The sequence below is a fragment of the Schistocerca cancellata genome, chromosome 4 (genome assembly GCF_023864275.1).
Source record: "Schistocerca cancellata isolate TAMUIC-IGC-003103 chromosome 4, iqSchCanc2.1, whole genome shotgun sequence".
NCBI classification, from domain to species: domain Eukaryota; kingdom Metazoa; phylum Arthropoda; class Insecta; order Orthoptera; family Acrididae; genus Schistocerca; species Schistocerca cancellata.
Window position 1 is genome coordinate 379,729,504 of NC_064629.1, and position 15,232 is coordinate 379,744,735.

The following is a 15,232-nucleotide window of genomic DNA, read 5'->3' on the forward strand; positions in this document are numbered from 1 at the left end:
TAAAAACCACTTTCCCGGAGGAAACCGAGAACCAGAGAGACCATCTGGGAATCGTCAGCCAACATCAAAGGTAAAGTGTGGGGGAGTCTGTACTTAGCACGCAGAGCCCAAAGAAGGGGGCATTCAACCAAAATGTGGGCTACTGACTGGAAGGCTCCACAACCACAAAGTGGGGGTGGCTCATCACGCAAAAGAAAACCATGGGTCAGCCTGGTATGGCCAATGTGGAGACGACACAGTGTGGTCGAGTCCTTTCGGGAGAGGCAAAAGGAAGAACGCCACGGGCCTAGTGTCACCTTAATCGCACAAAGTTTATTAGACAGAGGAGTGGCCTCCCAAGAGTTGGCCCATGACTGTGTGAAGTGGGATTTGATGTGAAGCCGTAAATCTGCTGCAGGAGGGGTTACAGAAAACGGGGGGGTAAGTGACTGCTCCCCCAGCCAAACGATCAGCGAGCTCATTACCCGGGATACCCACATGGCCAGGGACCCAAAGGAAGTCAATAGAACAAGCAGCATGGTGAATATCAGTGAGATGGTCATGGATGGCAGAGACCAAGGGATGGTGCAAAAAACACCGGTCAATAGCCAGAAGGCCACTCATTGAGTCCGTACATAACAAAACGCGGTTGTGTTGGGACTGTTTAATAAAGGTAAGGGCCTGGGAAATTGCCATCAATTCCGCAGTAAACACCCCACATGTAGGTAGCAGCAGATGATTTTCCGTTCCAACAGAGGATGTGAAGGCATACCCCACATGATCACCAGATTTAGAGCCATCAGTGTAAAAAACAACAGCATCCCGAAACTCCCATAAAATTTGGCGGAAAAAGGAACGGAACACCATCGGGGGGATGGAATCTTTCAGACCTCGGAGGAGATCCATCCGAATTCGAGGCCGAGGAACTAACCAAGGGAGCGTAGAGGGGAGGGAGCGAGGAAGACAGGACACACAAGGAAGCTGAAAATCACGGCAAAGAGACGCAAGGCGGAGCCCAACTGGTAAACCCGCCCGAGGGCAGGAATCGGGTGGGCGACGTCCATTGTCTGGGAACAGGATAGAATAGGAAGGATGAGTGGGAGAGGAACGGATAGTGAGTGCAAAAGACACCAGAAGCTGGGACCGCCGAACAGAAAGGGAGGGGGGGGGGGGGGGGGGGGGAGACCCCAGCTTCAACCAGGAGACTATCAACAGGCTAGTAGGGAAGGCACCGGTGGCCAAACGGATACCACGATGGTGGACTGGATCCAGCACGTGCAGTGTGGAAGGAGCAGCTGAACCATAAACTTGACAACCATAGTCCAAGCGAGACAGAACTAGAGCACAATAAAGACGGAGAAGGAGGGAACAGTCCACACCCCAAGAGGAGTGGGCAAGGAAGCGAACGACATTGAGTTTACGGAAACATCCTACCTTCAGAAGGCTGATATGGGGCAGCCAAGTGAGCTTGTTGTCGAAAAGAAGACCCAGGAAACTAAACTGTGGGACCACAGGCAATCGTTGTGCATCGAGATAGAGCTCTGGATCAGGGTGGATCATAGTACTATGACAGAAGTGGACCACCCGCGATTTTAGAGGAGAGAATTGAAACCCATGTGAGAGGGTCCATGCAGAGGCATGCCGTATAGCTCCCTGGAGCTGCCGCTCTGCAGAGGCCGTCGAAGAGGAACTAACCCAAATGCAGAAATCATCCACATACAGGGCAGGGGCAACCAAAGGACCGACAGAGGCCACAAGTCCATCGATAGCAATGAGGAAAAGAAGGACACTCAAGACAGAACCCTGTGAGATGCCCGTCTCCTGGGTCCGTGGAGAACTAAACACAGTACCAACCCGAACCCTGAATGACCGATGGAACAGGAACTGGCGGATAAAAATCGGGAGTGGGCCCCGAAGACCCCACTGATGAAGGGTAAGTAAGATGTGATGGTGCCAGGCCGTGTCATAGGCCTTGCGAAGGTCAAAAAACACTGCAACCCAATGGCGGCGCTGGGAAAAAGCCTGCCGAACTGCGGATTCCAAGCGAAGTAAATGATCAATTGGAGACCGTCCCTCTCGGAAGCCACACTGGTAAGGACACAATAGATCCCAAGATTCGAGGATCCAATTGAGCCGACGGGCTACCATCCGTTCAAGTAACTTACAAACAACATTGGTCAGACTAATTGGCCGATAGCTGTCAACAAATAGCGGGTTCTTACCAGGCTTAAGGACAGGAACCACGATGCTATCCCTCCACTGAGAAGGGAAGTCACCCTGGAGCCAGATACGATTAAACACCCGAAGAAGATGTTGCCGTTGTGGAGCACTGAGATGTTGAAGCAGTTGGTTGTGAATGGAGTCTGGGCCAGGGGCAGTATCATGAGAAGAAGATAGAGCAGAAAGAAATTCCCATTCAGTAAAAGGTTCGTTGTAAGATTCTGACTCACAAGGGGTAAAACATAAGGTGGAAGCTTCAGCCCGCCTTTTCTGGTGAAGGAAAGCAGCCGGATAGGAGGCTGATGCTGATGCCATTGCAAAATTGGTCGCAAGACGTTCCGCAAGAACTAACGGGTCCGTACAAAGGCCATCTGGGAGGTGAACGCCTGGGAGGGTGGACTGCCGATGGCAACCTTGGAGAGAGCGAAGTGTACCCCATACCCGTGTCAGAGGGACAGTAGAACCGAGGGAAGAAACAAATCATTCCCAACGTATCCGCTTGCTCTGTCTGATTAAATAACGGGCTTTAGCGTGAAGGCATTTAAAGTTAGTAAGGCTGGCTACGGATGGGTGCCTCTTAAAATGTTGCAAAGCTCGACGGCGATCACAGATGGCAATGGCAATGGCCGTACTCCACCACGGGACTTGCCGGCGACGAAATGGTCCAGATGAGTGCGGGACAGCAAGGCTAGCAGCGCGAACAATCACGTCAGACACATCACATAGGACGTCATCAATACAACCCGACAAAGAGGGAGAAAACACGACCTGTGCAGTGTATAGAGGCCAATCGGCACATTGGAAAGACCAACAAGGTAACCTGTCCATCGGGGAGTGGGAAGGGAGAGAGAGAGAGAGAGAGAGAGAGAGAGAGAGAGAGAAAGAGAGAGAGAATCAACGGGAAATGGTCACTATCACAAAGGTCGTCATGTGGCGACCAGTGTAATGAAGGGAGGAGAGAGGGAGAAGAAAGAGAAAGATCAATGGCAGAAAAGGTACCATGACTGGCACTGAAATGAGTAGGGAGCCATCATTAAGAAGGCACAAGTCGTAGTCTGCAATAAACTGGTCTACGAGAAGACCTCGTCTAGATGGAAATGCACTGCCCCACAAGGGATGATAAGCATTAAAATACCCAAGGAGGAGGAAGGGAGGAGAAAGTTGCTGAAGAAGGAAAGTTAAGGCAGCAGGTGTAAGAGTCCTGTCAGGAGGGAGATGAAGATTGCAAACCATGACCTCAGAGTCCAGGTGGACCCTAACAGCAACTGGTCCAATGTAGTTTGAAGCGGAATCCACGTACTAGCAATGTCTGTACGGACGAACGTACAAACGCCACCAGAAGCCCGCAGGGGTCCGACCCGATTTCAACAGAAAACACGGAACCCACGGAGGGTCGGTGAGTGAGCATCAGTAAAATGAGATTCCTGTAGAACCACACAAGCTGCAGAGTAAGACGAAATAAGGGAGTTCAATTCCGGAAGGTGACGATAGTACCCATTACAATTCCATTGGATAACCACAGAACGATGATTTAAATGGGAGCTGAACACGCTAAAGCCAGTCATAACACCGGGTCCCCACCAGCCACGGACAAGGAGGGGGCGACATCCATGAATGACAGGTCAGAATCCGGTTGTGAATCCAGGGATGGGACCTCTGGTGACACCAGAGGCTCTTTGTCCCGGGGACTTATGTTTCTTCTTCTTTTCAGGCTGAAATTGAGGAGGGCTGAGTGGCATAAAGGAGCCAGCTGCAGCAAGATCGGGAACAGAAAGAGACCAGGCGACCTCGAGGCCGACAGACCACGGCTCTCGCAGTCGTCACGTGGCAGCAGACCTTTGGCCTGGAAGGTGCCGGGAAGGGGCATCCCGGGAGAGGCGCCCTTGACCGGCAGACGCCGAAGGAGTGGGACACTTCTCCGGCTGAGGAGGGGGAGCAGCGCCCAGAGGAGAAGGTGTGGGAGCCGCAGGGGAGGGGGGGCAGGAGAGGGGTCCGGGATTGGGGGAGGAAGGGGTGAAGATGTAACTAAAGCGTAACTAGATGTCATGGACACAGGGTGAAGATGTGTATACTTCTTACGAGCCTCTGTGTAGGTTAAACGATCGAGGGACTTATACTCCTGTATCTTCTTTTCCTTCTTATATACTGGGCAATCTGGTGAACTTGGAGAATGATTGCCATGACAATTAACACACACAGGAGGGGGAACACAGGGACTCCCCTCATGGAGTGGACGTCCACAGTCACCACAGAGAGGGGCCTATGAACAGCGCGAAGACATGTGTCCAAAACGCAAGCACTTAAAACACCTCATAGGACGTGGGATGTACGGCTTCACATCACATAGATAAACCATAATCTTTACTTTCTCAGGGAGGGTATCCCCTTCAAAGGCCAGGATAAAGGCGCCAGTATCAATGCGATTGTCCTTAGGACCGTTATGAACATGCCGAACAAAGTGAACACCCCGCCGTCCGAGATTGCCCCAAAGTTCCTCATCAGTTTGAAGGATGAGGTCCCTGTGAAAAATCACACCTTGAACCATATTTAGAGACAGGTGGGGGGTAATGGACACAGGAATTGTGCCAAGATGGGTACAGGCACGAAGGGCCGCAGATTGGGCAGCTGAAGCAGTTTTGATCAGCAACGAACCCGACCGCACCTTGCTCAGGGAGTCCACTTCGCCAAACTTGCCTTCAATGTGTTCCACAAAGAATAAAGGTTTGGTATTGGTGAAAGTATCCCCATCAGTCCTGGTGCAAACCAGATAACAGGGGAAAGGTTTCGCCCCTAGCCGATGGGCCTGACCCTCTTCCCAGGGGTAGCCATGGAAGGGAAGGCCGAAGGGGCAAGAGAAGCAGCACTTGAGGAATCAGTTCTACGCAGAGAGACGGCTGCAGAAGAACGGCCAGAGTTCTGGACCGTATGCGTTTCATTTGCATAGCGTCCGCCCCGATATCACCCACTCTGATCAGGGGCCCTCCTCACAGGCACCACCCAGCCACAGCAAGGGCCGTCTGGCATGGCGGCCATTGCCGGGAGTTCCGATGCTCTTCCCCAAATGGCTCACACCACGGAAGAGAAATTTAGAAATGGAGGTCAAACCCCAGAGGGGGACCAGGGAGTGCCAAAAGGAGGAGGTGGTTACGCAACAAAGCCAAATTGTAAAACCAACAGAACCAGGAGGATAGCGGGGGCCAACATAAGCAAGGACACCAAGAGAGGGAGAGAAGAGGGTGAGGGGAAAGGAGCAAGGAGGGGAAAGGGGAAGGAAATGCAGTCCTGGAAAGAAAGAAGGCTGCAATAGCTCGGGGCCCCTGCTCGCCACGCACGTATCCACAAAAAAGAGTTGTGGACCCCCTGGGAGGCCTTAAATTTTTCCTCAATATGTTCAACAAAAAACAAAGGTTGTGGTCATAAAGGACCATCAGCTCAGCTAAAAACTAGGTACTGGTAGAAGACCTCTTACCACTTCTATTTCATCTACTTTCCTCCCATAATGTGGCTAAGGAAGGCAAGACTTGTGTGTCATACCTTTCTTAACTGAAACAATACTTCCTCCAGTAACACTTCTGGAGTATTGTGGCCACCAGTGTGAGATAGTTTGATCTTCATCACTGTGGATCATTCATCATGGTGCCGCCTCCTCTGCCTGGGGACCAAGGATTCTCCTCCTAACACTGAGTCCCCTGCATTATCACAGAGCTACAATTGCGAGGGTGCCCCCCCCCCCCTCCCCAAAAAAAAGGGCACTACTGCATTGTTTTGGGCCACCAATTTGATCCACTATGACAAGTGGTGCTCAAGATGGAGCTGCACAGTAGATGGAATGTGTGACATGTTGGGCAACCTTCACCACTCAATCTGCAATACTGTACAATTTTGAAAGAAGGAGTTCAAACATGGAAGGAGGGACCAAATGTGAGTTGACTAAAATGAGAAGGGGAAGAAAAAAAAAAAAAAAAAAAAAGGTAAGCAGCCAAAATCAGCACCCTACAGTAAACGTCAGTTGTCACGAGGGTTTACACTGTCCTTCAGCCAGAAGCTGTCACTCATCCTGTTTCAGAGGAAGCCTCTCGGCTTGCAAGATCTGGGCAGTCAGAGAGGGTGGTATTATTGATTATTGGTAGTTGGGAGCTCCAATGTCAGATGAGTTATGGGCACCTTAAAGACAAGGCTGCCAATGGCGGGAAGAATGCCAGTGTGCACTCCATGTGCATACGGGGTGGAGTCATTCCCGACACAGAATGAGTCCTTCCGGATGCTATGAAGAGCACAGGGTGCAGCCAACTGCAGGTGGTGTCTCAAATCAGTAGCAACGATGCGTGTTGCTTTGGATCGGAATAGATTCTCGCTCATTTTCTGCGGCTATCAGAAGTGGTGAAGGCTGCCAGTCTTGCTTGTGAGATGAAAGCAGAACTCACCATTTGCAGCATAGTCGGCAGGACCGATTCTGGGCCCACAGATCCAAGTGGAGACGTTTGTGCGACCTTATAGGCTGCGGATTCCTCTACTTGCACCGTAAGGTGATAAGGTGGTGGGGCTTCGGGTTCCTGGGAGCACACAAAGACCATCAGTCTCAAAGGGTGCAGGTCAAGCACAAGAAGAACGTGGAACTAGGAACCATTGGTATAAGAGCTATCAACTGTCATAGCTGTGTTGGGAAAGTACTAGAGCTCCAAGCACTAATAGAAAGCACTGATGCTCAAATCATTATAGGCACTGAAAGGTGGCTGAAGCCAGAGATAAGTTCAGCCGAAATTTTTCCTGTGAGTTAGTATGGGTAGAGGTCATTCTTGGTAACCAGAATAATATAATAATTGTATCATTTACCAACTTCCCAATTCAGATGATACAGTCGCTGAAAGGTTCAACGAAAACTTGAGTCTAATTTCAAAAATGTACCAACTCATACAATTACAGTTGGTGGTGACTTCAATTTACCCTCAATGTGTTGGCAAAAATACATCTTTAAATCTGGTGGTATGCATGAAACATCATCCAAAATTGTGTGAACAAATTCTCTGAAAATTATTTCAAGCAATTACTTCATGAGCCCACTTGAATAGTAAACAGTTGTGAAAACACACTTGACCTCTTAGCAACAAATAACGCTGAGCTAACAATGAGCTCAAAATGGATATATGAATTAGAGAACATAGGGCTGTTGTAGCGAGACTGAGTACTGGAACTCCCATAGCCTCCAAAAATACACGAAAAATATATCTATTTTAAAAAAATAAAAAAAAATAAAAAAATAAAAATAAAAAAAATAAATTTAAAAGAAAAATCACTTGACCTACGAGGCAATTTTCACTCCTTCCAAACATATGTGAAGACCAGATGCGGCTCGATTTCAAAGAAATAGTTATTGACAGCAACTGAGAGATTTATACCAAATACATTAAACAATGGAACTCATGATTCACAAAATGGGTCAGAACACTGTTGTGGAAACAACTAAAAAAGCATACCAAACTTAAATGGACGCAAAATCTCCTAACTTGGCGATCTTTTACAGAAGCTTGAAATTTAGCGCGGACTTCAACGTGAGATGCTAATAATAGTTTCCAAAACGAAACTTTGTCTCGAAACCTGGCAGGAAATCCAAAGAGGTGCTGGTCAAACGTAAAGTATGCTAGTGGCAAGACACAATCAATGCCATCTCTGTGTGATACTATCAATGACAGTGCTACTACAGGAGAGTTACTAAATGCAGCCTTCCAAAATTCCTTCACCATATAAGACAAAGTAAATATTCCTGAATTCGAATCAAGAACAGCAGCCACCCAGCCAACATGAGTAACTTAGAAATAGATATTCTCAGAGTAGTGAAACAAATTAAATCATTTAATAAAAGCAAGTCTTCCAGTCCCAACTGTACAACAATTAGGTTCCTTTTGGAGTATGCTGATGCAATAACTCCATACTTAACAAACATATTCAACCACTCGCTCGATGAAATCCATACACAAAGACTGGAAAGTTGCACAGGTCACACCAATATTCAAATAATGCAATAGGAGTAATCAACTACATTACAGGGCCAAATCATTAACATTGATATGCAGCAGGCTTTTGGAATATATATTGTGTTCTAACATTATGAATTACCTCAAAGAGAATGGTCTATTGACACACAGTCAACACGTATTCAGAACATATCGTTTTTGTGCATCACAGCTAGCTTTTTACTCATACAACCTGTTGAGTGCTATGAACAAGGAATTTCAAATTGATTCTGTATTTCTAGATTTCCAGAAGGCTTTTGACACTGTACCTCACAAGCAGCTTGTAATCAAATAGCATGCTTATGGAATATTGACTGGATTCGTGATTTCCTGTTAGAGGGGTCACATTCATAGTAACTGACAGAAACTTCTCAAGTAAAACAGAAGCGATTTCTGGTGTTCCCCAAGGTAGTGTTATAGCCCTCAGCTGTACCTTATCTATATGAATTCGTTCACTGTCTAGAAAAGTCATCAGAAGATCAAAACCAATTGCAAAAAATTTAGATAAGGTATCTGTATTGTGGGAAAGTCACAAAAGTTTGATGTTATCCACACGAGTGCTAAAAGTAATCCATTAAACTTCAGTTACATAATACATCAATCAAATCTAAATGCCAAAAATTCAACTAAATACCTAGGAATTACAATTACGAACAACTTAAATTGGAAAGAACAAATAGAAAATGTTTTGGGGAAGGCGAACCAAAGACTGCATTTATAGGCAGAGGACATAGAAGATGCCACAGATCTACAAAAGAGACTGCTTACACTATGCTTTTGAAGTACTGCTGTGTGGGTGGGATCCTTGCCAGATAGGATTAATGGACTACATTGAGAAAGTTCAAACAATGGCAGCACATTTTGTATTATCAAGAAATAAGGGAGAGAGTGTCATGGACATGATCCAGGATTTGAGGTGGTCAGCATTAAAACAAAGACATCTCTCATTGCAGGGTGATTTTCTCATGAAATTTCAAACACCAAACTACTTCTCTGAATGTGAAAGTATTCTGTAGAAGTTAACCTACAAACGAAAAAAAAATTCATCATAATAAAATAAGGGAAATCAGAGCTCACACAGAGAGATACAGCTGTTCGTTTTTTCCACATGCTGTTCGAGAGTAGATAATACAGAATTAATGTGAAGGTGGTTTAATGAGCCCTCTTCCAGGCACTTAAGTGTGATTTGCAGGGTGTAGGTGTAGATGTAGAAGGAAACTGTCCTGAAAGTCGAGTCAAAGAAAGGGTGGAATTTTAGAGTAGGTCTGCAGAAAAGGAAAGGTACTATTGTTATCTGCAACGGCTCAAGGACCCCATGCTAACCACACATGTACTCCTGAAAGACCAACATGGGAGACTCCAGAGTACATTCTTAGTGGACTGTATCACTATCATCCCTATGGTATTGATGGACTGTCAGACATATAGCCGTGTTGTACAGACAACTACGAGTGCTTTTATTGTAGTGCTGGTTTAGTGTTGTTATGCAGCTACCACATAACACTCTTTTCTCAAACATTATTGGCATCTCAGAACCTGCCATTTGATCCAATGACGGAATCACCGTTAACAGTTTGTTATGCCATCTCTCAATGGCACACTGAAAATTATTTGCAAATTTAGCCTAGAACATTGACACACACACACACACACACACACACACACACACACACACACACAGAGAGAGAGATATATACACACACGAGCGAGCGAGCGAGCGAGAAAAATAATGTCTTACCCTTCCATGTTGGCAGCTTACATTCATTTAGTGGAGTGAATGTGTTCCCTGTGAGAAAAAAAGAAACCATGTTTATATATGAATTGTTATTGTGACAAGACAATACATTACTTCACACAAAATTATTAGGATAGTAACTATGAAATATTTGTGGTCTCGTAACAAATCTATTGGAACATTAAATGTTTAATTTTGGCAATGCAGCAAAATCTGCAGTTTCTTGGTACTTAAAGTTGCCCATCAATGCACTCTCACAGAGTTATCAACATTTTCCACTTTTTAACTTCAATTTTTAATGGGAAAACAGCCATTCTTCAGTTTTAAGGAGCACTAAATAAGTAATCAGCAACAAATCAAAGAATTTCTAGAGTGTCTGCCAGCAACAAAATTACTGAAAACACTATAATATTTGCCATATCAGGATTTGATTGTGACTCCTGCCAAATAGCAGTTCGGTACATTATATTAACAACAATATTTCAGCGTTTCTCATTTGTCATTGTAAGAGTAAACGCCAAACAGATGGTAAAGTAAGTCAGGATGATATTGTAGAGCTGAAAATATGCGAACCAAGATATTGTATTTTGTGGTCAAATAGCATTGAAGACGGCAATTCAAATATATGTCATCGCAGCATAACACGTGCAGAACAGTTGTTGTATTGCAATTCATAGTGTGCTTACACAGTAACCCACACAATGTAAGAATGTATTATCACATGAAAGATAAATCCATTTCTATTTACCACAGAGTGATCCTGAAGGAATGATAAAGTACTTATTTCCATGAAATAAGTCACTGACCAGTGAATCGCAGGTGCACAGTGCCCATATCTTTTGTGCTAAGGCTTTCTTAAGCAATAAATGGGAGAGGGAGAGCGGGGCTGCAAATAGATAAGTTACTTTCTACTAAGATTAACAAAACAAGCACAGTAGTGATAACAGTGTGGATTACAAAAGGCATCTGGTGCAAAAAATCAGAAATTGCCTTAAAATTTACAGCACAAAAGAAGTTATCTGCAGGGATCTACTTATAGACAACACCGAGCGAGAGAATGTGTAGCATTCAAATCAGGTACGTATCTGTTGGACAATAAGCTCAAAGTGATGAGGGATACATCAAGGAAAGCAAAATAAAGTGTCTTGTCAAATCAGTGAGGGGAGAAAACAATGTCAGTGAAGTCACATTGCTGTGCAAGATATCCCAAAGATCATTTTTAGTCTCCATAATCAAAATTTATCCTCGAATAACTGACATCAGTTATTTTATTTTATTTTTTAGGATGAATTTATAGAAGAGTCACAGAAAATGTATTAATTTATTTCTTTATTGGAGAAAAATATAAATTGAATCAGTTAATATTCTCCTTGACCACTCATAAGTAAGTTCTCCTTCATTTTCTGTATCCTCTAAAATGCACTTCACTTCACTGTATTATCACTTACGTATCTTCTACCAATCAACCTCATACAAGTAAAGAATGCTAGAAAAGACCCAAATCAATTGCATGAGTCAATGTATGAAACCTGCTACTAGATATAGTACACAACTCAGGCTCTATTTTACAACAGATATCACGCTAACCTCTGACAATCCAAGTCAAAGGTAACCATGATGCCACTTAAAAATTTTTACAAAATTGTGAATGTAAGGTGTGAGAAGTTAATCAGTGGGGCGATACGATTCTCATAGTCGGTACTGAATGATAAAATGTGATTTAGCTACAGCTATTCTGTGAAAACAAGATAAAAATAATCTGTAAGTAGAGAAATCCTTTCACATTATACAGAAAAAATGTGACTGATTTACACATTTTAAGACATACTTCTACAAGAAATTGATAACATTCTGCAGCGCACCAAACATTTTTGAAAATCACGTCTTTTCCTTCTTTTTTCATTTGCAAACTCTCTGTAGGAACATTTACTGTCCATTTATGTCTGACTATTGTTGTTGTAACTTGTTTACCTTAACTGAATTTACAAACTATATTTTTAGTGATGACTGACAAAGTTACATATCAAGGTGCATGCACAAAATGTTGCCAAAGTTCCATATTGCTACTACTATACCACAAATTAACCAAGTATCATAACAGGCAGAATGTGGAAGGCTACTGTTAGTTGCAATTAAAATCAGTACAGTCAGGTGAGATATGTTCACCTGCATGATAGAAGCCTTCAAATTACACTTTTAACTAAGTGGTTAATCACGACTAGCAGCTTTCTGCTCCTGTGGATGCCTGCTGAAAATCATTTTCCCCCAAGAACACAGAACTCAGTTCAAAATGTGATAGCAAGGAGACATGTCAATTTATTTAAAAACCAAAACTGTCTGCCCAGTTCTCATCCAGACTGTACATGAAATAAAATGTGAACTTTGTGTGATAGTGAAACTTCTATCTTTGATGTAAATGACATAATCCTCAGAGTCTGTAGTAGGTAATATTGATAAGAAAATGTATTGACCTGCAGTTCTTTAAGTAATCGAACCAAAAGAGAGAAATAACTTAACTCTCACAATACTCAAGCAGATTTCTAGTGATATGGTAAGTATATAGGAACAAAAGGCAGTAAAACATCATATATTCTCATGAAAATAAGAAAGTTATAGCAATTTCATTGAGCTGTTGCTTTCTCAGAAAACAATCTGCACAGTGTGTTGAGGCATTATTGGTTGGTTGATTGATTGATTTAGGGAGGGGACAAACAGCTAGGTCATCACTCCCATCGGATTAGGGAAGGAAGTCGGCCATGCCCTTGCAAAGAAACCATCCAGGCATTTGCCTGAAGCAATTTATGGAAATAATGGAAAACCTAAATCAGGATAGCCAGGCACAGGTTCAAACCATCGTCCTCCTGAAGATGAGTCCAGCTGAGGTATCATTACAGAATCTATAACACAATCTCTAATGTGAAACTGATGTGCAAATAACATGCATGTAACCCACAACAACGGAAAAAAAATCTAATTTTTCTGAAGGCTACCTTGCTTCAAAGCAAGGGTAAAAGAAAAATTGTTGAGTGTTGTTGGAAGGGGACTGAAAAATAATGAAAGGTTAATGCTATGTAATGGTTCAATGAAAAACCACTTCACAAAGCTGAGGAAAGTACTGTCTGGCAAGAATACAGGTACTAATTTCCTGGCTTTCCAAGGAATTTTGTACACGAACAGATGCTCTGCTACATACAGATTAGCATCACAACACTACACATGTATCAACACAGAACTACTATATCAGTTTCTATATATGAAGGGGAGCCGGAACAATCCATCTCCTCCATGTTAATTTTAGCAAATAGAAGGAACATTTTTTTCTAAAACCCTTAAACATATTGCTCTGAAATTTGGACTACATGTTCAGTGAATATTTCTCTACAAAGTTATAATGCCATGTTAAGCAATATTTATTGGTTTTTGTTTCACAATGTTTCTAAACAGATGCTTATTTTTTCTCTAAAATTTTGCACTTTTTCTTCTATAACTCTTGAATTATACAATTTTTTTTTTTACAATTTGTTATAAAAATGAAGGAAAAGAAGTAAGCAATATTGCGTATAAATTTCATTGATATACTGTTAGCAGGATGAAAATTTTAAAGTTATGGGAAATGGCTTCCAAAGTTTTTCAATACATTCCTGCCCCATATGATGGATTATCAGCATCCTCTTCTTTTTCCAGTGTTAGTTTCCTTTTCACTGGTCTTTTCTTCCCTATTGCTGCATGTTGTAGGCTTTTGTCTCTTCTTCCTGCACCTCTTAGTCTTTCTTCATCAATTAGGCACATTGTGGAAATGGTGTTGCATCCTGGTTGGGAACCTAAACGTTTCAGCAAATCACATTTGATAATATTTCCTTCACTAGATGTTGCCACTGCATCATACACTCTAAAATGTAATGTTTTTATCTGTACAAACACTCTTTTGGAAATCATAATCCAAATTAAATTATTTACACTTTCATTTGGATTTTATGTTTGCCCATGTAAACACTATTCCGATAAACTTGGCGGTGATAAATCTCTGAATATGGGCTTAATTACATCAATTACAGCATTTGGCAAACTGTTTTTATGGGCATTTTCCTTTCTTGATTGGTACTTACACCATGAGGCACAGTGCATGCTGTGGGCGCTCGTTTGTTGATGCAGTATGAAAAAATAATGCCCATACTGCTCTCCTCATGTGGTCAATGCTTCTTATATTTTGCCTAATTGCACACCCATAATACCTCTGCAATCTATCAACTGCTTCATCTGTCAATCTTCCTCTTACTCCAAGGGTCTTACCATCACTAAGCTTCTGGGATCCTAATGTCTGTTTTAGTTTATGCAAGCGAGCGAACCCCCGTGCGCTTCTGCACATGTCCAATGCACTCTTGTTTTTTAATGTTAATTTCATTGCCATAAGGTTCGAGTTCCTCTATAGCTTTATATCACTTAGAATCACCATCTCCTAGCTAGTTAGTGTATTGTACACTATACCACTCCTGTGATCTGGAAAAAATTGCTTTCACTCCCTCAACTTCTATCGCTCCACTCGTGTCGTGAAAATTTGCTTCACAACTTTCACTATGTTCGTTCTTGGTGTTACCCTTACATCTACAATGTTTTGCGAGAATAGTAAGATCAATTACTTTGCAACTGTCTCCCCTGGTAGCTGTCACAACTCCATTTAGAGATTTATGACATCTACGTTGCCATGATCCATCTAAAGCAACAGTTAAATCTCTACAATTCCCATTATCAGTCACAGCTTCTTCAACAGCTTTCCTCATTGTTGCTTGAGCAACATCTTCAGCAGAAGATCCCACCAATTCATTATAAAATCCAAACTTGGTTGTTGGTTTTAGCAAGTTCATAATTCCACATAACATTGTCCCTGCAGCACTTCCCTTGCCAATGCAACGCAAGCCATACCCTAGCCTAACATTTATATAATACACCTTGTTTCCATTATTACCACTATGAGGAATACTGTTAGAATTAGAAAACGAAACTTCTGCAGCACATTTGTTACACTTCAATAACATTTTACATGCCAAACCAATGCATGAAGCTAATTTCAATTCCAGTCCTCTTTCTTTGCAAACTTGGCATAATACACTATCTTTCAGAATATAGAGAGGAAGGAAAGGTTGTTGTTGTTGTTGTTGTTGTCTTCAGTCCTGAGACTGGTTTGATGCCGCTCTCCATGCTACTCTATCCTGTGCAAGCTTCTTCATCTCCCAGTACTTACTGCAACGTACATCCTTCTGAATCTGCTTAGTGTACTCATCTCTTGGTC

At 43.0% G+C, this 15,232-nt stretch overlaps 1 protein-coding gene across 2 annotated transcripts in view; it reads right to left on the reverse strand.

The window, feature by feature from the left end:
* LOC126183321 (terminal uridylyltransferase 4-like) overlaps positions 1–15,232 on the reverse strand; it is a 209,638-nt gene that overhangs the window by 153,213 nt on the left and 41,193 nt on the right. For both annotated transcript variants that reach the window (XM_049925180.1, XM_049925179.1), the window contains one exon: positions 9,949–9,996. In XM_049925180.1, the coding sequence (XP_049781137.1) occupies positions 9,949–9,956 (8 nt within the window). In that variant the 5' untranslated portion in view covers positions 9,957–9,996. The remainder of the gene's footprint in view (positions 1–9,948; positions 9,997–15,232) is intronic.